General features: G+C 40.5%; 1 protein-coding gene across 3 annotated transcripts; it reads right to left on the bottom strand.

The window, feature by feature from the left end:
* Positions 1-412: 412 nt before the first annotated feature.
* LOC128256084 (uncharacterized) lies at positions 413-20,413 on the bottom strand. 3 transcript variants are annotated; one of them, XM_052986160.1, is made up of 11 exons: positions 20,260-20,413; positions 18,754-18,886; positions 8,746-8,991; positions 4,334-4,440; positions 3,132-3,241; positions 2,979-3,057; positions 2,456-2,553; positions 2,203-2,394; positions 1,998-2,140; positions 1,535-1,680; positions 413-986 (listed from the first exon to the last, which is right to left on the bottom strand). In XM_052986160.1, the coding sequence occupies exons 2-11, from the start codon at positions 18,823-18,825 to the stop codon at positions 872-874; spliced, it is 1,308 nt and encodes a 435-aa protein (XP_052842120.1). In that variant the 5' UTR covers positions 18,826-18,886; positions 20,260-20,413; the 3' UTR covers positions 413-871. The 3 variants fall into 3 exon arrangements, with proteins under 3 accessions (XP_052842120.1, XP_052842111.1, XP_052842130.1); XM_052986151.1 differs by having other exon boundaries at positions 8,731-8,991; XM_052986170.1 differs by having other exon boundaries at positions 413-1,680; positions 8,731-8,991.
* Between the last annotated feature and the right edge of the window lie 868 nt (positions 20,414-21,281).

A 21,281-nucleotide genomic window follows, 5' to 3' on the forward strand; every position in this document is an offset into this window, starting at 1 on the left:
TAATGATTCAAGCCGGGGATTTTTTATTATGCGGTGGTTTGTTAAGAGTAATTCTCAGCATACTAAAATCAGGTAACTCCAATTACATGGGCTACGTAATTAAAAATGTCGCTAAATTTCGGATTTTCGCATTCTTAGCTATAATGCGAAACCCTTAGCTGAAATATAAGATTCATTGGGACACAGAAGCAAATATTATGGAAAAGTACAATTGATTCGTGGAAATTTCAATAGGTTCGTCTTGTGTTATTGTGTAATTTGATTATATGAACTAAATTTTATTATTTGTATAATTTTTTATATTTTCCAACAATTTATTCTTTTATTTTTAAAGCACCCATTATAAGGAGTTTCATATTTTAAATAGTAAAGTAAACAATTTAACCGCCAAGATCGGGATTATATTTATATATTTATTTTTAGTTTTCATTAAATTAAATGATTACATTTTAAATTAATTACAATTCGTACGTTTAACGCAATTGCCAAATGTTTGTTTCTTAACAATTTAGACTATACTGTAGTTTTTATCCTTTAATTTAATTTTGTTGGCCTGCTTTCGTTTATTTTTACAAGTAGTTGAAACATTTCACTAATACACATTCGTTCGCACTTATGACAGACTAATGACTTATGTTAAGTGGTTAAATTAAAATTAGGCAAAGAGAACTTTAGTACGTTTAGTTTAGTATTTTACAGCGGCATCGTCTCTTTTATCAGTTTTTTAGAAATTTGGAAAACTTGCAGGGTGAGCATTTTCACTTAGTTATGTACATTTGAGACTCAAGTTCGAGATGGGAAATACTTAGGCTAGCTTACAGAATTAGCGTTCTTTATTGTCGCGTTCTATCGATTGGGATCTGATACATGATCATATATTACTGGGCGGTCCCCGATGGGCGCGCTGTCCGTGTAACGTGGAATGTCTAGAGCCTGGACGCGAATGCACAATTGCATAATCGTTATCATTATCGATTGGCATCGACCTTCGAAGTACGTTGGATAAGTTTGGATTTAGATTTAATACAATACATTTGAAATTTCAGAAAGGTGGGAGTCAGGGAAAGTTAGCAACTCTATCAAATTGGCGGTTAGTTATCCGATTGTCTTTTTTATGGAGGGGCGTAGAGATAGGTAAAGAGAGTTAGTTATTGTCGGTAGACAAATGCAAATTACTATCGGTTAATTACAGTTGCAGTACTAGGCACGAAATGGTTTTTCATTCTATGTTTTGAAATTTTCTGTTTTTGTGATCTGTTGTGTGGTTGTTTTTTTTGTTTTGCAGTCCAGCAGGGCGGGCACAGGAGATATATACGATACATAGAGATACGCAGATACAAGATACTTTGTTGGCATGCTTTTGTTTTGTTTTTGTATTGTGTGTGTGGCTCCACAGCAACCAGAAAATAATTTGCGAGAGCAGGCAGATGCATTTTACAGTGTAGAATAGAGGTGTGTTGTGTGTGTTTTCTGTTTGTTTGTTTGTTTGTTTTTGTTTTCTGTTTTTGTGGAGGCAGCTTAATATCTATCAGACCTATTTGAGTGTATCGTGGAACCACCGCTGGTGTAGCCCTTGTGGGCGTCCCTGCCGTGCAGCGAGTAACGTGATCCATACTGACTGCCGTGCCAACTGCGGTACGGGTCGTATTCCTCGATGATCGATGGCTCCTTCTCGATTATCTGAAAGTATTCGATTGGGTGAGATTTATGGAAAGCAACGGATTGTTGCCACAGAAAAATGTTCAATATCTTGTATTAAAAAAAAAAAATAATAAAATTTATAAAAGTATTACTATTAAACACATTAAAACTGTTAAATTCTGTATGATTCTGAGCTCTAATGAAATAATATGTTGATCTTACTTATTTTCAAACAACAATAACAATATCTTTGGTTGTAGATAATCCTTGGACGAAAAATGTAGCAAATTATTTTAACTAAAACCTATTCTAATTCTCATTTTTCTCTGTGCAACGACAATTGTCAGATTTATTACCTCTGTATTAGCACAACTGCAGCTCATGGCCGTGCAGAGGAAGATGTTCATCAGCAGCATGATCAGGAATAGTACGCCCAGAGTGATGGTGAGCCACAGCAGCCAACTGGGTCGGATGCCATCCTCGCAGTTGCCCGAGATTACTGCCCAGATACAATAAGATAAATACCATAAATAAGTCACACATTTCTGCGGCTTAACTCACATCTAGCCTCGGCGGGATCGAGCACAAAGACCGTGGTTCCAGCCAGGCTGGAACCCTCCTCATTTGGCCCGAATTTTCGTGGTCCATTGGTGCCCTTGCCAAAACCAGCCAGTGCCACATCGTTGCAGTCATCGATCTCCACACAGCGCCCGTAGCACTGGATCACATCGCACTGCAGATGCACCTCCGATCCTGAAAGTGTTCAAGAGAAAGTTAGAGTGAGGGGGCCTTGGGTGAAAATTCCATGTCCTACCCTCGGGGAACTTGAACATCGAGGAGAGCACCGCTTCGGCAGCTCGTCCATCTGCTGTGGGCACAAAACGACTGATGATCTTGGAATCATAGGGGCAGCTTTGGGGAAAAGAATAATTATGAGTAAAGATTGTCTTTTTACTGGCAATAGCATTTAAAATATTGCCTATTAATAACACAGCCAAATAAAATTTCGATAATATGCTCATTTTAATTTTCAAAATCACAGCAAAGTTGAAGAATCTCAAACAGCGTTTAAAAATCAAATAGAAATATTTTCTTTCACGAATTTTTGGACAAGAAAATATATATATTTTTTTACTGCCCATATTAAAAGCTGGACTTAAAAATTGTTTGAGTCTCACGATGATTTTAATAATTTTAACATTACAATTATTGTTCACTATATAAAGCTTTTTTAAGGCCTTTTGTCAATAAGTATTACACTTAATTTTGTAAAAAGGTTATGCTGCCTTATATTTTTCTTATGGATAGTATTGAATATGCATTGTTGAGTGACTCACCCGCTGTCGTCGGTGAGCTTTTGGGTCCTGTTCTTCTTGTCGAAGGCGAAGCAGTTGCCCACACGCAGCCCATAGGTATCTGGTGATGGCAAATCGAGAGCAAAGCGTTAAGTACCAATTTCAAAACAGAACTTAAGGGCTGGGACTACCCACCGTTTGGCTTGGAGAACTCGGCGCGGATCTTGTACTGGTGCCCGTAAACCGTCTCACGCACTCTGTGATCATTCTCCAGGAACTTGAGCACCACATGGGCATTGTCATCGCTGAAGAGAAGTTGTGGGAAGAGGTTTTATAATAGGGGTTTATTATTGGGGGTCTAACGGTGGACGACTCTGTAATTACTCCGTGTGGCAGGGGCTAATTCAAAGCATAGCCAATAAACCCAAAAGCTTTGGGCGAAACTGCAATCGCTAGTTCTGCAATTATGCAATCGCAACTGCAATTGCCGGTCATTGCGCTATAGACAGTTGCTTTGTGGACCACATAAGCAGCGATACAAATATGTGTTCACGTCAAAAACTATTTGTTGTTCGCCTTGTACACGGGCTGGCACGATTTTTATGTTTGCGCTTACCACACAAATTCTGTTAACAATTTCTTTGCTTTTTTCCGGACTTAACAGAGCGCAACGTTTTGGAAAACCGTTTTTAATGCCATTTTTATTTCCCATCCGAGGTTTTTATATTAGCAGCAGCAGCAGAAGCAGCAGCAGCAGAAGCAGCAGCCCAATGGGTATTTAGCTAAGAAAGACTTGCGTAAGTCGCTGTCGAGCAGAGTCATTGGCATTATGCAAATGAGCCGCGAGGCGGGAAGGTAAATTAAATTGTTTTTCGTTCACCTCAAGATGATTATCGGACCCCTCAAGATGTTTACCGTTAATTGAACTGCTGCCCAGTAAGCACTATAAATTTGTTGATTATTCTGCCTTTTTGGGAATTATTCTCTCACTTTTTGCTGTTGTTGTTTTTTTTTTGTTTTTTGCCCGCACAAAAGAGGTGATTGAGTGAAAGAATCGAAGAATTGTGGCCCAAAGCTCAATGGCCTTGAGTTCTAATTCCGCCAACAGCTTAAAGAAATGCGAACAATGGCAAATGGCCAGCTAAGAGCAACACCTACGCGCCTGCATCCAAATCGAAAACCAAATCCAATTCGAAATCCATCCATAGTCAGCACAATTTGCTCTTTGATTTCATTTGTTGTGAGCCGCCGCCGAGTCTCTGGAAATTGGCCAGCACTTCGGACTGACGGAAGCTTGACCAAAAATTACAGCACAGCACAGCACACACGGAGCAAATCGGAGCCGAAACAGAACTTAAGTGCAATTGTCTAGACAGGTTAAGCATTCGCCAACTTACCGCGCATAGCCCGATTTGCCACAGGTAATCACATAAAACTTATCGTCCGCCAATTCCAGAGTCTTGTGCACACGCACGGCCAGCTGGATCGAACGCTCCTCGGTGCGCTGCGGGGGATTTGGACATCAGGATGGAGACAGGGAGTTGGACAGGGGAAAAGTTCATTTAATTGCCGGTTATTAAAAGTTAATGCCCATGACGTCCCGTCATGATTTGCCTCTAAAACAGGAGCACTCAGAAAACATGGACCAAAACCTAAAATATTCATCAACTCAGACCTCGATTTTTACTTACAGATTATTTCACATCTTTATTAATTTCTAAACTTTAAAACTCAGAAAATATGGAAGAACAAAAATGTTCATCAACTGAGACCTGGTTTTTTTAGTTACAGTTTATTTCATATCTTTATTATTTTCAAAACTTTAAAAGTACGAAACTTCTTAATTAATTAAAAATAAAGCAAGAGTTGGTAAACACTGAAATAAGCAAACCTTTAAAGTGATTTTGTTGAAAAATTAACAAAGTTTGATAATTGTAAACTAAGGGAAACGGAAAATCTAGAAGCTTTTTATTGAAGTTACTTTAATAAAACGTAAACGGTAAAAATTAATTTAAAATGTGACTGTTCCAAAATCAAGGATATTTCTTTCACATATTTCTTTGACTGTAAGTGGCTAGCCCACGACCATGGCTGCAACTTGCACTTGTGGCATGTTAATTGTCACATGATGCAATCGCACAACGAGGAAATGCAAAATGCCGCCGAGTGTGACGCATTTTCCACTTGTTTATTTTCTCCTTAGCGTTTTTCCACTGACTCTGATTGCTCACTGTTAGCCGCTTAAATATGGCCATGCTCAAGCCGGACTATCACGGTTTTCGGTAATTATTTTAGAATCATTTTGAATATCATCTGCAGCTGGGTTGTGCAGCGGTATGTGACTGCAGATGGGCAACAGTTCCAAGAATCTCTGCGCTCGGCTGGCCAAGATATTCCGCGGTAATTGCTCTAACTGTTGGCTTAGGCTTCACTGAGTTGATTTGTAATTTTTGTTTGTATTTCGATATTAAGGCCCGGCCTTGACCCGCAACAGCTTTCCATAAAAAGATGTACAAAAAGTACAAGTTTCTTTGTCACTTCTGTGTGGCTTACATTGCTTTTACACCAGCTGGCAGTCAAACCAGTTTGCATTGCCCGGTAAATAAGTGTCAATGAATGTGAGTAAATACTTGGGTGAGAAAATATTTTTTATATATTTATTTTTAATTTATCTCGCTGTTATTGGTTTAATAGCACACCTCCACAGTTGAGGGTATTATGGCTTTGATGAATGGGTTTTCTTGATTAGAGTTTGGTCAGTGGCTGGTTAAAGCGGTTAGCGAATAGACACAACTTTATAGCCGCAGTCATAAATACCTTGGAGGGGCGGAGAGCTGTTCTCCATTGGCGGGGAACGCATTGGCAAACCAGTGATGTCACAATCCGTTGGCCAACTCATGCATCACGCAGTTGCATGCCACGGCGGATGAGCTCATTATCGGGTTATTATCAAAAGCCAAGAAAATGGCAAAGTTGATACCCCATACGCTCTATGAGCGACTCCCATTTACCGTCTAAATGTGTGGAAATTACCCGATGGAAAATTGTCTTGCGGCCCCTGCCTACAGGCTTTGGTTATTGCATTCGCAATTAACATTTAAATGTATATAATGGTGCTAGACAAAGAACCAAACTACTTAGAGCTGCCTGCCATCATCAAATAATGGCAAACAATCTCGGCCGGGCAACCCACTCGCGCCGCAGCTAAAATAGAAATAATAACAATAATAGTTGCCGTAATAAGAAATAAGTTCAAGTACGCCAGCCGCAATGCCGTCTTGAACTTTATGTAAAAATAGTTGGGTGTCTTGGCCATTGTCAGCGGCAATTTCATGCTCTGCCAGCTGCGCTGGAGCGGATTCAAAGATAGGAACTGGAGGGGCGAAAGTGGCCGACTGCAATCTGCCAAGGTCAGTTGCAGGCATTTCGAAGGCATTTCGCACAGCAATTAAAGCCGCTCGAAAATATTTGCCATGAAATAGAATCAAAATTGCCGCCGCCGCCGCCACATTAAAAACATTCTTTTGACACAAATTCCACACAGCCGGCACAACAATAGCAACATCGGATCCAACATCCACATCACAGCCACAACAACGGCTTGGAATGCTGTCAAAGTCGAAGCGTGGAAAGCCGTGTCTGGGCATGTGAAATCTGCCGTCTGAGGCTGAAACTAGACGCCGGCGCAAGCTGCCAAGGCACTCCCAGCCAGAAAGGCCAGCAAACATTAAGGTACAGTAAGTGATGGAGTGCGTGAACTCCTCAACACTTCAAAAGTCCTTGACGCATGAAAAAAACAATGATTTTTCAAGCTCAAAGGACTTGTGCAAGCTCAAGCTCTCTTAACAAACTTTAGCTAGTTTTATAAAGGAAAATATATAAAAGTCGGATTTCAGATCCCTCAGTCCTTTGTTAAATGTTTGTAAAGTTAAAACATATTTCTAGTAGCAACGGTTAAAGACTTTAGTTAACTTTAAAATTGGACGGTCTGAAGGTTTCTTTGTAATATCATTGTTTAACCTAAAACTGAATATAATTTTATATTTCTTGTTCTTAAAAATTATCATAGTGATTTAAAATAATTATTTGGTTTAAAATATATATAAAGCTGCTGAATTTTAGTTTTAATTTTGAACTTCGTTTGAATAAAGAATATATTGTTATGTTTTAGAGTTTAACAATTTTTTCGCTTGCTTCCATTACTTACTGTACAAGTTTATACATAAGCAGCAGCCATATGCATGTTTGTGTACACATAAAAATAAAATTCAAGCCGCAGTTGCGATAAGCGTGATTTAATTTTATGGGGGACCTCCCCTTTTTTTGTTCGCATCCCGAAAGGAAGGTGGGCCTTGAAGCTGCGAATCTCCCCCCAGATGTGTAGTTTTATTCCAACAGGCAGAGAGACAGAAAGAGATCGGGGAAAAAAATTGGAATACAGGGTGCGGTCGGAGGGATTTGACATTGCAATTAATAATGTTGTATGTGCTTGTACTTATAAGCATCTGTCAGCCAGCCCTATGGATAATTTGCATTTCAACGCACTCCACTGGGCCACAGGCGTATCTGGCCGGGATGACTATGGCTAATGCGATTTGCCTTTGTCTGGCATTGTTTGAGTGCGTGTACGAGCGGAAAAGCCGGACTCAGACTCATACCCAGCCCCAACCCAGACCCACACGGAATCGCAGTCGCCGCCTGTCAACGCCTGTGATGCACGTAGGATTAAACTTGATTTTTATTGCCATCGTTACTATATAGACTGACTGCAACGTCGACCGCCAGGCGACGACCAGCGTCTTTGCTGATTTGGGTTGATTTGGGACCAAGACTTGAGTCAAGTACACGGCCGATAGGCGGGCTCAAATTTATGCGCATGCGTGCCCTTTTTAGCCAGACAAGGTCTCTAGTCTCAGGCAGCAACTCTCTAGTCTCTAGTCTATAGTCTCTAGTCTGAAGTCTCCCCAGTCTTTGGCCTCTCATTGAGACAGAGCCTTCTGTCTCGGATCGGCAGTTTTCCAGCTGCATACTCGGATTGCCTCACAGTTCACAGTTGGTGGCCTTTTCGGCCTGAATTTTGGTGGTAATTTGCCAATTTTACTAGTTGGCTGACAAAATTAATTTGTCATTTGTCAAAAGGGAGGTGGTAAACGAAAGACTTAAGACACGAACATGCTGGCTGCGTGAGTAACTGGGTGGAAGCTAGTCTGCTAACGTTGGTTGACGTCTAGCTGTTGCTTTGATTTTGAGTCTTATGTAATTTCGCACTCACTTAACTTCTCTAATTGTATGATATTACCTGAAAATTCTACAATACTATCATATTAAAGAACATTTTTTGTTTGTTTTGAGTCATGTACAGGTTCACATGAACTTTGACTCTTACAAAGAATATTTTGTTACCTTTTTCATATTCTTTATATTCACAAGATATTTAGTGTTCTCAGACTAGAGTACATATCTTGTTTGTTAGTTGTAAATTACTGGTTCACATGAACTTTCTTCTCACAAGATCTTTAATATTTTCAGACTAAAGAATTTTGTTACCTAATTATTATTCTTTTCATCCACAAAGTTGAACTAATTCATTTTAGACCTTTTTTTTAATTTGATAAATGAAAACCTTGCCTGCATAAGGGAACTATGTAGCTTTCAACTATTTTAATAATTCTAAAAAATGCCCTTTTATTATCAGAGATTTCTGCCCATTTCCGACATTTTCTCCGCCTCCAACGTCAAGTTGTGCATGGTTTAGTGATTAATTCGGTTAAAAAGCGCAGAGGGTTATGCTTACATTGCTTCCACTCACGTTGCTGACCAGGATGCCGCAGTAGTCGCTGGCGCCCTGCTTGGCCCACAGGTTGAGGCTGAAGGCCACCGAGTCGCTGCCGTCGCCCATGGCCATGCAGCCCGGGGTGCGGTACTCCCGGACGTGGACGGCGCCCGTGTAGCCGGCGCTCATCTTCACCTTGATGTTCATCGTGCCCGCCTTGCAAGTGGCCGTCACATGGGGCGCGAATTCGGACGGAGATGCCGCCGGTTCCTGTGTGGTGACCTGCAATGAATACAAAATGCGAAAAGCGTTAGGTATGCTACCATGTCTACCATCTTCGGTTAATAACTTTGACCCGATTTCTGGACCCTGGGAACTGACGCACTAGCACGGCCAGGCCGGCAAATTAATGCCAACTCATTGGACAAACACAGTGGAAACAGCAGCCAAAGAGGAAAATTTAAATTAATTTTTAAAACGAGCAAGCCAGAGAGTCAGCCGTAGTCGCAATTAATTGCGAAAAGGCAAAGGCAGCGCACCCGGACCCGGAGATTGGCCAGAACTTTGGGCCAGTACAGCTGCCAAAGTTCTGCACGTTTTGGGTCAGTTTACAGCTTACAGCTTACAGCTAACAGCCGAGCGCACTGTCAAAGGCATTTGGCTCTAAGATAATTTATTGGCGTGCTCGACTTGGGCTGCTGTCGCTCCGTCGTGATAATTGAATTTGTGCTCCAGCTTTAGAGGCACAGAACGATTGGGAATGGCTGTCAAACGAATAGAGTGGGTACACGCGAAAAACTTGAGAGCTTTAACAGTCGAAATTCTTAGAAACGTGTTAGAAATGTTTGGCGAGGGAATTTACATAGTTAATTGGTTCGCGAAAATTCTTGGAAAAAAATAATAGCGATAGTGTGAAATAAAATGCATATTTAAAAGTTCACATAAGTCTTGGCCTGCAATTGATTGCTTAACGTTCTTAATTTGCATATAAAAGACTCCATCTGACAAAATTATTTTCCATATGTCAAACGGAAGCAGGCAAAACGAAAGACTTAAGACACGAACTGGTTTACTAGTATGAAAACTAGTCTTTTTAAGTTGTTGCTTACACAGTTATGGATTCTGTATCAGCTCTAAAAACAGAAAAAAGAAAATTTCGAAAAAAAAAACTATTTATAAAAACCAATAGTTTTTCGAGTGTAGGCGCTAGATAAGCCGCGCCAAAGTTAAGTAAGCCATGTCATGACAATCGCCTTGACGCCGCCTTTGTGGTCCAATAGTCGAACTGGGTTCACGTTTCGCCGGCCCTCGGGCGCTGTCCAAATCGCGCGGATTCGGACTCCCCGTTGCAGCCTGTCCCCCCTTTTTTTTTCCGTCCCAGGCGAAAGGCTTTTGATTTATGTTTACTTTCGAGAAAGGCCGCAGCAGCCGCCCTTTGGCATGCCAAAAAATATGAAATTTTGTGCAGTCATTGAAGCAATTAATTTCCCACTCGATTCTCCGCCCGCCGAGCTGCTGGCTACTGTGCGTCAGGTGAAATGCAGCCGGGTGACCCAGTTCCGTCGGCTGACAAGAGAGCCGATGTCGGTGCCAAAAACATGTTGGCCAGTGTGCCACTTTCTATGGCAACTAGAACATCCGAACATCCACTTTGCATGCCATCAGCAATTTATTGTATCTCAATGCGCCGGCCACTTTGCGATCCAAAATCCAATAAAAAAAAAGCGGAGACAATGGCAATGCGATGGCGATGGCGGCGGATCCCCACCTCCGCCGATCGGGAGTTCAATGCGCCGCGAGGGTCACATGAGTGGGTCCCCCGAGAAACTCCAGCAACTCCCATGAGAATTTGTCGTTCGGCGAAAAGGCAATTGTTTTGCATGGATTTTTGCGTTGTTTGTTGTTTTTTTTCTGTTTTTTCTCGCCAACTGCAACTGCAACGACAACGACGGCGGCAAAGGCAGTCAATTAAAATAGTTTTTGCATGCTCGTTTCACTATCGTTTCGAGTGTGGCGGCGGCTTGTTAAAATAGTTGGCCCAAAGTACAGCATTCGACTATTGTGTTATGCAACACGCTCTGATTGTGGTCGGGGCAACTAACAAAATGCAAACCCAAATACAATTAGACACTTGCGCTGCCAGTCACGCCATGGCCAGTGAGCCAATGAGCCAGTGAGCCGCGACTCTCGGCTTGATGGATTTGCCCCGCAGGACACTATGGCCGAGTGATTTCTCACAAATTCCTTCTCCTTTCCGACCCACCGATCTCATGCAAAATCATATCGCCAAATCGAAACGCAGCTGGAGCTGGAGCCCCAAAGAACGGGCGACTCGCCCAGGATCATTAAGTGGAGCCACTAGATGACGGTGATTTATATGGCTGCAAGGGGTCAGGCCATAAACCATAAGTGTTCGGCCCGCCGCATTAAAGCAGCTTAGCTATTAAGCCAAGTGACGTGGGCAATTAGTACAGGAAGGCCAACTCGTTTATGTTTTTATTTTATTTAGCCCGGGCAATTATCTGCTTAAGAATGACAAAACTGCAAGAGTTAAAGTGAAAAATGGGGATCTGTCTGGGGCGGTAGAAAGACCGCCCAGAAAATGCTCTGCATGGCGGGAAAACATGGGAAATTAAGTTGAAGCTAAGTCGGGGAAGGCGATTTTATGGTGCCAAACAGGTATTTATAGCCAAACAGACAAATGGATTCTATTAAATTTATATCGCAGCAAAAGGGTAATAAAATGTTGCTTCATGTTCGTACAAAAAGATTGCTTTATTTGCAGCGTAAGGCAGTAAGAAGAAATTCACTTTAAAAATAAATAAAAGGTATCAATTTAATAACATAAAATGATGCACTTATTCACACAAATTAAATTAATTATCTTCACATTGTTGACTTATTTGTTTGTAAACTTTAGTTTTATAGCTGGGTAATTTAAAAAGGGATTGTCTAAATATTTCACTTCTCAATTATTTTGTGTATATAAAAAGGTATAATTAGAAACTTGTAAAACTGTGTATCTTTAAGGTAAAGTATCTTTGGCCAAAGTAATGGCTTCAAACGACTACCTTTCCCATTACGTTTTATTTATAGAAGAACTGAGCCTAGAAAACTTTCTCAAATAGGTCCAATAAGCCTTCAGATTCCCATGACCAATTTAAGGCCTAATACTTGATCACCTCTTATGTCGGGTAATTAAATGTGATTGAGATTTATGTGCACAGGTAATTCCACTCAATTCACTTTGCCAGCCCGTCTGTTTGGGTGTGTTTCCTTAACTTAAATATTTCGCAAGAGCCCACTTCGTTTTTATTATTACAAGTATTTTCGTTTTTTTGTGATTTTAGTCGATACAATCGCCAGAGTCATAGCTAAAGCATAAATGCAGCTGCGCATAGCTGGCCAAAATAGATTGCCAAACATATTCCGATCGCTGGGAAAAAAAAAAAACAAAAACATGTGCAGCAAGTTCGGCTTAGAAGCGAAAACAAAACTCGTGCATAACAAAAGGTGGGGAGCCGCTTTTAACATATTTCGCGTGCATTTGAATTTCCGCTATGTGGCGCTCGGGCAATAAAGCTCGGCTCGAAGTAAATTATAACATAAGGCCGGGCCAAGCCTTGCAAACGGACTAAGCCGCGTTTCGGATGGCCAAGAGTCCAGCTTCAGCGCCCGAGCCCGACTGTTGCTGATTGCAAATTGTCACGGTATTTTCGCTGGCAGCGCATAAATTGGCGTTTAACTCGCATTACAGTACCGCCAGATGGAAGCGTATTTATGTGCGGCTCTGGCTTTTTGGCCAGAGCTTCAGCACCGACCGGACCTGGCCGAAAAGCTTAATGAAGCTGACATCGCCTGGAAAAACCCGTTCCGAGCTTTGCCCGATTATATAATGCAAAACGGGCAGCCGAGTGACAGCTGAAAGGGTTTTTCCAACGGTTTTATCTTGGCCATAGGGTTCACAGATAAACAACCACGAAGTAGGAAGAAAAGCCATGGCCAATTAATGTCGCCGCGGCTTCAATTAAATTTCAATTGCCGGCGCGCTCCTCCATTGATGTTCTGACGCGCTAATTCCATGGCACGTCGATGGTCCCTCGGTGGTTACCTGCTGGCCCCACCTTTCGACTCTGTCAGCGGGTCTGCACGTTCTGCGACGACCCTTCCACCACTCGGTGGGTCAATTGTGGGGCCCATAATGAAACGCTGTCGTACCACTAATATAATAATAAGCACTTGTTCGCCGCCCATTCCCTCTCGCCCCGACTGTGCCTAAAAAATCATATGTCTGGCCTTTTGTTAAGGCAATGCTGAAAGACCATCAATAGAAAAGCTTTGTAAATTCTTCAAAATATTGCCGAACAACATTCCAACCGTGTTCTCTGCTGGTTATTTATGTTGCTTATTTATCGATGTCCGAGAAATCCAACCAACAGAAAACATCAGCAGTAGCCGAAGCCAATGTCTTGTTTTAATGAGTTTCGCTCTGACCAGCTGGGAAATTATGCTAAGTACTTTCTATTCTTGGGCCTTACAAGGGCTGGCCATGTTTTGAAAGTTTTCCCTAATTTAATTAGTCTCCATTTGCCGGCCAACAAAGGGCAGATCTTCCGCCAGAAAGTTCTAATCATCTTTTCACCAAATGCATCCAGCTCTCAATGTATAATGTGCAGCTATTTAACCCAAGCTGTGTTTTGAAAATTGGTTATACTTAAGTGCATCTCCATTAATTTAACCTTTTTTTGTATCATTATTTGAGACATGCATATGCCTTATGATTTGAAAGGTTTCTAATTATACTACTTTGCTGAGTTCATTTAGTTCCCATTTGAATTAAAAAAGGCTTTAAGAGTTGAATAAATGAAGGTGCATCTTCATTAAAAATAATCTAAGTTAATGCCTATAATGTTTTTCTTAAGTAAAACAATAGCCCTTTATGATTTCCAAGATCCTTCTAAAATCAAAAATTACTGTTGAGGTCAGAACAACAATTAAACTTCATAAGTGGTCTTAAGCTTAGTATAAGCTTGTTGTAATTTTTAAAGTTTTTGTTTAAGAAAAAAATCTTTTATATTAAGAATGGCAGCCGAAGGGCATTAGCAGTCCAAACTTTCATCTTACATTTTAAGACGAGGTTACCCCTTAGTCAATATTATTGCTTGATTGAAACAATCGTGATTTTGAGTTGGCTTTAAAGTTGTCACACTTTCTTCGACCATCGCCTTAATTGCTGTCAAAAGATAGGCCGCACGAAAAACCCATTCTGAAAAAGTCGTTCCCAGCAGCCAAACCGAAATACTGCCCTCGTGGTGTCTGCAATTTTCATAAATGTGCACTTTCCATGCGCACCATCTTGGACAGAATTTGAAAGCCCAGTCAGCCCCATACTGAGACGAAAATTACCCAAAAGCCACGGGCCTCAATGACAGTCGGCAGTGCAGCGACTGCGAAAGCAGAACAGGGGAATAGTTTTTCCCATTAGTTTCAAATAAAACCTACTTTTACCTCGGGGCCGAAGCTGGTGCAGAAAAACAAAGGTAGAAACAATTGCTAAATTGTTTATGTCGACTGACAGGCGACGGAGAACGCAGAGAAGCAGAGCAGCAGAGCATCAGACCTGCAGGTGAACAATGCAAGTTAATCAAATAATGAACATGTGCTAGCCTAGCCGCAGGCCGTGTCAGACAAAGTCAAACAAAAGAAAGAACTTTCTCCGCACTGAGCGCACTGGCTGGCGACCACCGATCCGATGACCCAATATGCCAAACACTTTTGCATAAATTTTAACGAATTTCACGCTAGACCGACCCGCTCAGCATTGAGCAAAATAATTCGCACTGCGAGATCAACGCGGCGTTAAATTGCGCCAGCTCAGTGGCTCGAATATGCCAAGCGGATTGGCCTGATCTCACAGAGCTAGTTATTAGATCGGTAGTGATGCCAGCAGTTTTATTCAAAAACAAACAACTAAAGTTACGGTAACAAAAATTAAAGATACTCATTTGTTTTAAGTGTCTATGCAATAAAATTGTATATTTCCTGTCATTAAATTTATTTTAAAAATTAAACATAAAAACATTTTATAATCCTTTATTCTCGATACTAAGTTATTCTTAAAATACTTGAACCTAATCAAACTAAATTTGTATGTTATGTTGTCTTGTGAGAAAAGTTATTCGTGAAACATTTGTTATAATGTTTGGAAAAAGACACACCTCTTTTACCATTGCCACTCACACATTTTCGTGCTTAAATCTTTCGGTGTTGACATAAACATGCCATTTTCGTTGGCCATTTTCTTCTGGCGCTCCCCGAGAGTTATGGCCAAAGAGCCATAGAATCTAACTGCGCACACTCAATCTAATGGGCCCAGTCCAGTGGCGGCAAGTCGACATATTCCCGGCCATCGAGAACGGCAATGGCAACGGCTTCCTGTCCGGGGGCCAGACATCAGACATCATGGACCGATACTACTAACCCAGTGCTGAGTGAATCCACCATTGCGTGCAGTGACCAAACTGGTTGCTCTTCTAATTGCCCCGGTCTCCAGTGCGTGGCGATCGGCTTATGTTTATGGAGACGGGTGCCAGAGCCAGTGCCAGGTTCACTTCATTGCTCCCGGCATTTGTGGTCAATATGCAGCAGTCTTCGGGCTGGTCATATTTTCTGTTAATTGGAGCATAATGGCCCGGCTGCTGGCCAGATATTCATTCGCATTCTGCGGTTATCAGTAGCAAACAAAAAATATATCCCGGCTATATTTGATAAAGCCATCGCCATCGACCAACTGTATCTGGCACAAACCGTTAGCACTTAAACTCGTAAAAAAGGAAACAAAAACTGAATAAGAACTAAAAGAATTTCAATGAAATGGCCAAGACAATCAACGAGTTTGTTGTCTAAGTCTTTTGTTATGCTGCCGCCAGTCAGTCGCTGCTGCTGGCTCATCTCAAGTTCTAAGAATAATATATAAGCGACTAAGTCCATGTAAACAATGAATCATATTTTTGAGTACATTCATTCGCATTATAAAGTTTTATTTTTTATTGCCATCGGTTGCCACCGCAACAGTAATTCAGGTAATGTTGAGCATATAGAAAGAGGATCGAGGGGCTTGCGCTTAAGATCAGTGTGGGGCACTTCAATTGGCTTTTGGCAGTCGTTGGCAAGCAAGTGCTTGTCAATCGAGAATGGCTTTGCGGTTTATTTTGATACCCTCGGAGGGGAACTCAACAAGTGGGTAGCTCAAGTTTCTCTGCTCTAGGCAAGAGTTTTTCTGAAGCCGTTTTTGATATTTGTAGAGCACACAAGTCTTCAATTGTGCTTCAACTTGTAGTTTTTGCAATACTCGCAATTATGGTGTGTCGTTAAGTATTATTTTATATGATTATGGTAGATTTATTGTTTTTTTTTAAGCCCGGTTGCATATATTTTTAATAAACTACATGTAGATTGAAACCATAAAAAACAAACTATGATGGACTTATCGTCATTGTTAAACATATATATGAATTAATTGTGTTTAAAGACTTAATCCTCTGCAGTTGGTTTTCTTATTTAGTTAGGATCAAATTTCGTTGCCTGTCTGGCTTCTACCCAAAAAAAGAACACTTAACTCCAAAATTTGTTTAATCCTCAAACCTCGCAAAACAAGCTACCTGAGGTCACATTCAACGCGTCACTTCTGGCCAAATACGACGGATTCTTGTTGATTGTTTTGGTTTTATTTTCTGTATTTTTTTTAAATTTTTACTTCACATATCGAAACGTAAATCGGTGGCGGTTGTTGGTGGGTTGTTCTCGTTGTCTTATATGGTTGCTGGCAGGCCAAAGCCATGACGACATGGCAATACAAACTGAATCGCTCGTTATATACACATTTACGTATGGATTGCCATATATTCATATTGAATCGGATGGCTTCGAGAATTAGCATATTTCGTTCGCTTTCAGCTTATTTCTGTTGGTGTGCGCTGACATTGAAACTGATTTTAATGGCCCGTAACAACAAAAACATGGCAATGACAATAGCGGCGACAAAAACAACAAGTACACGCATTCGCTAATGTGCAAGTCAATATTTAGCACCGAAAGAAGGCGTCAATTAATATGAGTTAACCGTCGGCTGGTTTTGGGCACCTCCATGTCAAGTCTACAGTGCGTTGGGCATATTAATCGAAGGAAAAGGAAATCAAATTGGGTTTTGTGTTAACAACCTTTTAGGTAACTGAAAACCTGCCGAAAAAGGCGCTAGTTCATTTATTGTTTAATGAGTGTGAAAAGCGGGCTGGCCGAGTACCGTAAGCCAGCCATGTTTCAATTTTAAACGTCCCTCAACACGCACACATGCTGCGAGATTTACTTTCGCATAAGTTGTTGTTTACATGGGTATTTCTGTCTGACTTTTGGCCGAACGCGCCGATGGGTATACTTATATCATCATCGTCATCATCGGTGCCTTCATCATCGCCAACATGATGATAATTACCAGAGAGGCTGCGTTTTGTTTGCCGTTGCTTTTACGTATGCTTCAAGGTTTTGTGAGTTTTGCATTAACCAAAAGCCAACCAACTTGGCCGCGCAGTCTCTGTTATTTCTGTACTTGAAGTTTCCGAATCGAGCCGTAGGCCGATTGCCTGCCTGCCAAGCCCAAAGAGCGAATTTTGACGCCCACGCCCCGAGCCCGGCATTTTATGATGTCATTCTCCAGCGGACGCTGACTTCGATGGATAGTTCAACATACCCGTTATCAGTTTGGCGGGCGGAGTGGGCAGCGACAAGGGCGGGACGGGTCAAATTTTGTAAAACCAAAATGCCAGAAATCAAATTTTCATTAACAATATCTATAAAACTTTACTTCTTGCATTCAAAAAGTATTTAGAGTACAGAAGAATCCTATTTACTTCTTGAACTCAAAAACCAATTAAGGTACCAAAACACTATGATAAGTAAAGCATAAAAAACAAAATTTTATTAAACATATTTAAATGTACCAACCTAATATAAGATCGCCGTAAATTATTTATCTTATTATTTTCGTAAAGTATTAGTTTGTAAAGACTAGATAGTATAGCAATGTTGACTTCCTTGCTGCTACTGTACTTACAATATTTATGCAATTACTTTAAGTTAAATATTTGCTACATGCTAAATACATTATAAGAAACCACATTGCCTCGAAAATCCAGAGATACCAAAATATACTAGTCTGTTATGACCGTCATCGTAATAGAGTTCGAATTCAAGGGAAAATTTTTAAGTATACACATACAACAACATTTGTGTAACATATCTCTCCAAAAACATTTAATTGAGTTTGTGTTTACAAACCGAACTCCAGAGAAATTACTGGTTATTAGTAAGCTACGAAAAGTATTGGATTGGGGAAAATGTATGCCACAACAAACGAAATTGGGGAAATGAGCAATGGTGAAAACTGCAGAAAACCCCCGGATCGACAAAATCCAGTCTTGAACTAATTTCAATTGATGCCAAGCCCTAGCAACTCTCACCATGATAGATTTGTGCCATTTCATAGGAAAACTGAAATCGAACCAAGCCAAATCAGAACTGAAACCAAAACCAAAAGCATTCCTGAAGCGCTCACGAACAATGGACCAATTTTTAGGGGGTCCAGATGAAGGGTCCAAAGGGGGCAGGGCACAGTTGGGTAAAAGTTAAGATATCGGTCAGTGGCACATTTGGAGTATGACTGCTGGTAGGCGGGGAATCGGAGCACTAAGCCTGCCCGCAGAGTTTTAGTTATGGCCAAAGAGTCACGGCAATGGCTATTGCTATGGCTATTGCTATTGATAAACTGGCCCGGCTGCAGACAATGTGAAGTTCATTAATTTGTCTGCCCTGGAAAATTGCCGTGGAAAATCCACGGAGCCGACCCGAGACGCCATGAAAATGGTAGAAGGCAGTAAGAGAGGAAGTTGGGCTGGCAGTTAACCCCGTTTTCATGGCCATCGCAGAACATTATTGTATGCAAATGAAAAGTGAAATGTCCAGAAAGTGGTCTAATTATCTTTCACTTACCTGTCCAACCAGCAGCAGCAGCACGGGCAGGAGCCAAAGGCCCTGGGTTTCTGGCCTCTTCCCTGTCGTCATCGCGTTCGCTTCCTTAGTCTTTCGTTTGGCTTCGTTCGCGGGACTGTGTCCTTTTGGGCAGCTGCAATTACCCGGAACGTTTATCACCCAATTGAGCAATTGTGCAATTGTCTGGCGCTGATTATAGCCCACTTCATGCAGCTCACGCAGTTGTCAAGTTGCAGCTGCATTCGATTTGATGGGTCTTACTTTTTATCTTTCGTTCATTCTAAATTACTCATCCGTCCTATGACTCAAAGCCTCTACTGAGAACAAAAGCTAACCCGATCTGAACTAAGTCGAGCTTTCCTCAGTTATTTGCGGCTTATCGCCTCGTTTTCATCAGGGGAGCTCTCGAGCTGGTTGAGATGATTTCCACATTTCGGGGGTCATAACTTTCTATGAAATTTTAAGTACGCAAACGTGACACAAGTGCATCGGTTTTCTAATCTTTTAATATGCCCCTTTTTTATCTGACTATCTTTTCAACCAACGCATCCCATTCTCACGTATTTCGATTTCGTTTTCGTTTCGACCCCGACCTGATTGAACCGCATCTAATAAATTTCAAAGTTGAGTTTACTCGGAAAAGGGTTTCGCAAATCAAAAGAAACAATGAGTTGGAATGCCGCAAACGAGTTTGCTCGAAAATATATTTATTTGCCGCAGAAAGAGCACAAAAAATAGCCTGAATTACGTCATTTGCTGGAAATGCGACAGTAAAGCTAAAAGTCCAAAGCAATTGCTAAAAAAATGGTGACATTTGTGCCAAATGTGATCCAGATTTTGAATATTTATAATTAAATGTCTAACATGTATCTACAAATAATGTGCTTAGTCTATGCTGTTTTTTTGTGAACAAAAGTTATTAACTGACTGCATATTTGAATTATTAAGCTTTTCAAACAGCAAACTCAAACGGAAATGCCTGGCTCACCCACACACGTACACATTTTTTTAATGCTGCATGGCCGCAATATGCAATACTTAAGTCAGCCTAAAGCTTTTAGAAAAAAAGTTAGTTATTTTTGTTAGTTAATTAAAAAACCGTGGTTCCAATAGCAGCTTCAGTTAAGAGAACTGTTTTTTAAACAAAGAGAACTATTTAAAGAGAGCGAGAAAATCTGAACATTCTTTGTAAAATCGCGCAAATTTCAGGCACTAAAAATACTAATTTGAACTTTAACTAGCCACTAATTTAGTTAAAGTTTTATGCATGAAGTTGGCTACAACCAGCAGTTGTTTTCCATTATTAAATATTGTTTATTTTGTTTGTTTTTTGTTCACTTTGAAGTTTATACAATTTTCGCTCTTTTTTAGCTGAGCGACGTGTGAGCAACACGTGAAAACAAGTTTTATGCAACAGCACATTGTTTACTTATTGTGTTTTGGCCGTTCATTAAATGTGTTTATTTGTTTGAAAAAAGTTGTTTTTATTTGCTATTACTCAGCTACCTGCACTCCGCACGGAAACCTCGGCTGGTTCTAACTTTTTAAACGCGTAAAACACCAAAGTCCAAGTGGATTTAGACGAAAATATTCCGCTTGACACGTTGACGGCTTGAGAGATTGTTGGCAACTGAATGGAAGAGACGGAAATTGCTTTAAGCCAAGCTTTGCTGTTTCAGCTTCGCTGCTTATTTTTTTATTCTCACCCTCTCTCTCGTATTATCTCGCTGCTCTTTTTGGCCACATCTTCGTTTGTTTTGGCCATTTTTGCCTTGTCTACTGTTTCAGGGCATCGGAAGCGTTGCCACTTCGCTGGAAAAAGAGTTTAAGCCATGGCTTTGGCGCCCAAGCAACATCTCTACAAGTTTGGCTCATTTGCTCTCTCTATTTATACCATCTCGGCACGCTTGCTGATAAAAATATTTCAATGTGCGTTGGTATCTAGGAGCAATTTCACTTAGAAAAAATAGCTTCAAAAGACATCATCTAAGCAAAAGGCCAAAATTATCAGTTTTCTAAAATTAAAAAAAAAAAAAACATTTTTAAAGACAATAACCTGTAAATTGAATTATATAACAATATTTTTGCATTATGTTTTTTAATCATTTAGTAACAATACTGTAAACTAATTTAAGCTAATTATAAATGATTTTAAACTAATTTATCAATAAAAAATAAATGAAAATTTGATTAAATTACATTCAATTAAACTGAATTAAATTTGATATACTTTTTTGATCAGTGTACTTTTAACGGTGGTTGTTAAAATTTGTAGCGTAACGCAGACTTCAATGAATCGATATGCCCGCAGGTTTCTCTTGCTCACGCATGCGCCGAAGCTTAAAATGGGGTGGTATTCTCCTGTGGAGAACAGTCAGTGTTGGTAAATTGTATAAAAATAACGGTATATTTACAATTTATCAATGAAAAGTTTAGAAGTTTTAAAACAAAATAAGGGGTCATAGCTAGGTTGATATAAATTAGTGTTCTGTGGCTAGCTACAGTAAAATATTTACATTTAACCTTAA

Source organism: Drosophila gunungcola, chromosome 3R (assembly GCF_025200985.1).
Source record: "Drosophila gunungcola strain Sukarami chromosome 3R, Dgunungcola_SK_2, whole genome shotgun sequence".
In the NCBI taxonomy this organism is placed as follows: domain Eukaryota; kingdom Metazoa; phylum Arthropoda; class Insecta; order Diptera; family Drosophilidae; genus Drosophila; species Drosophila gunungcola.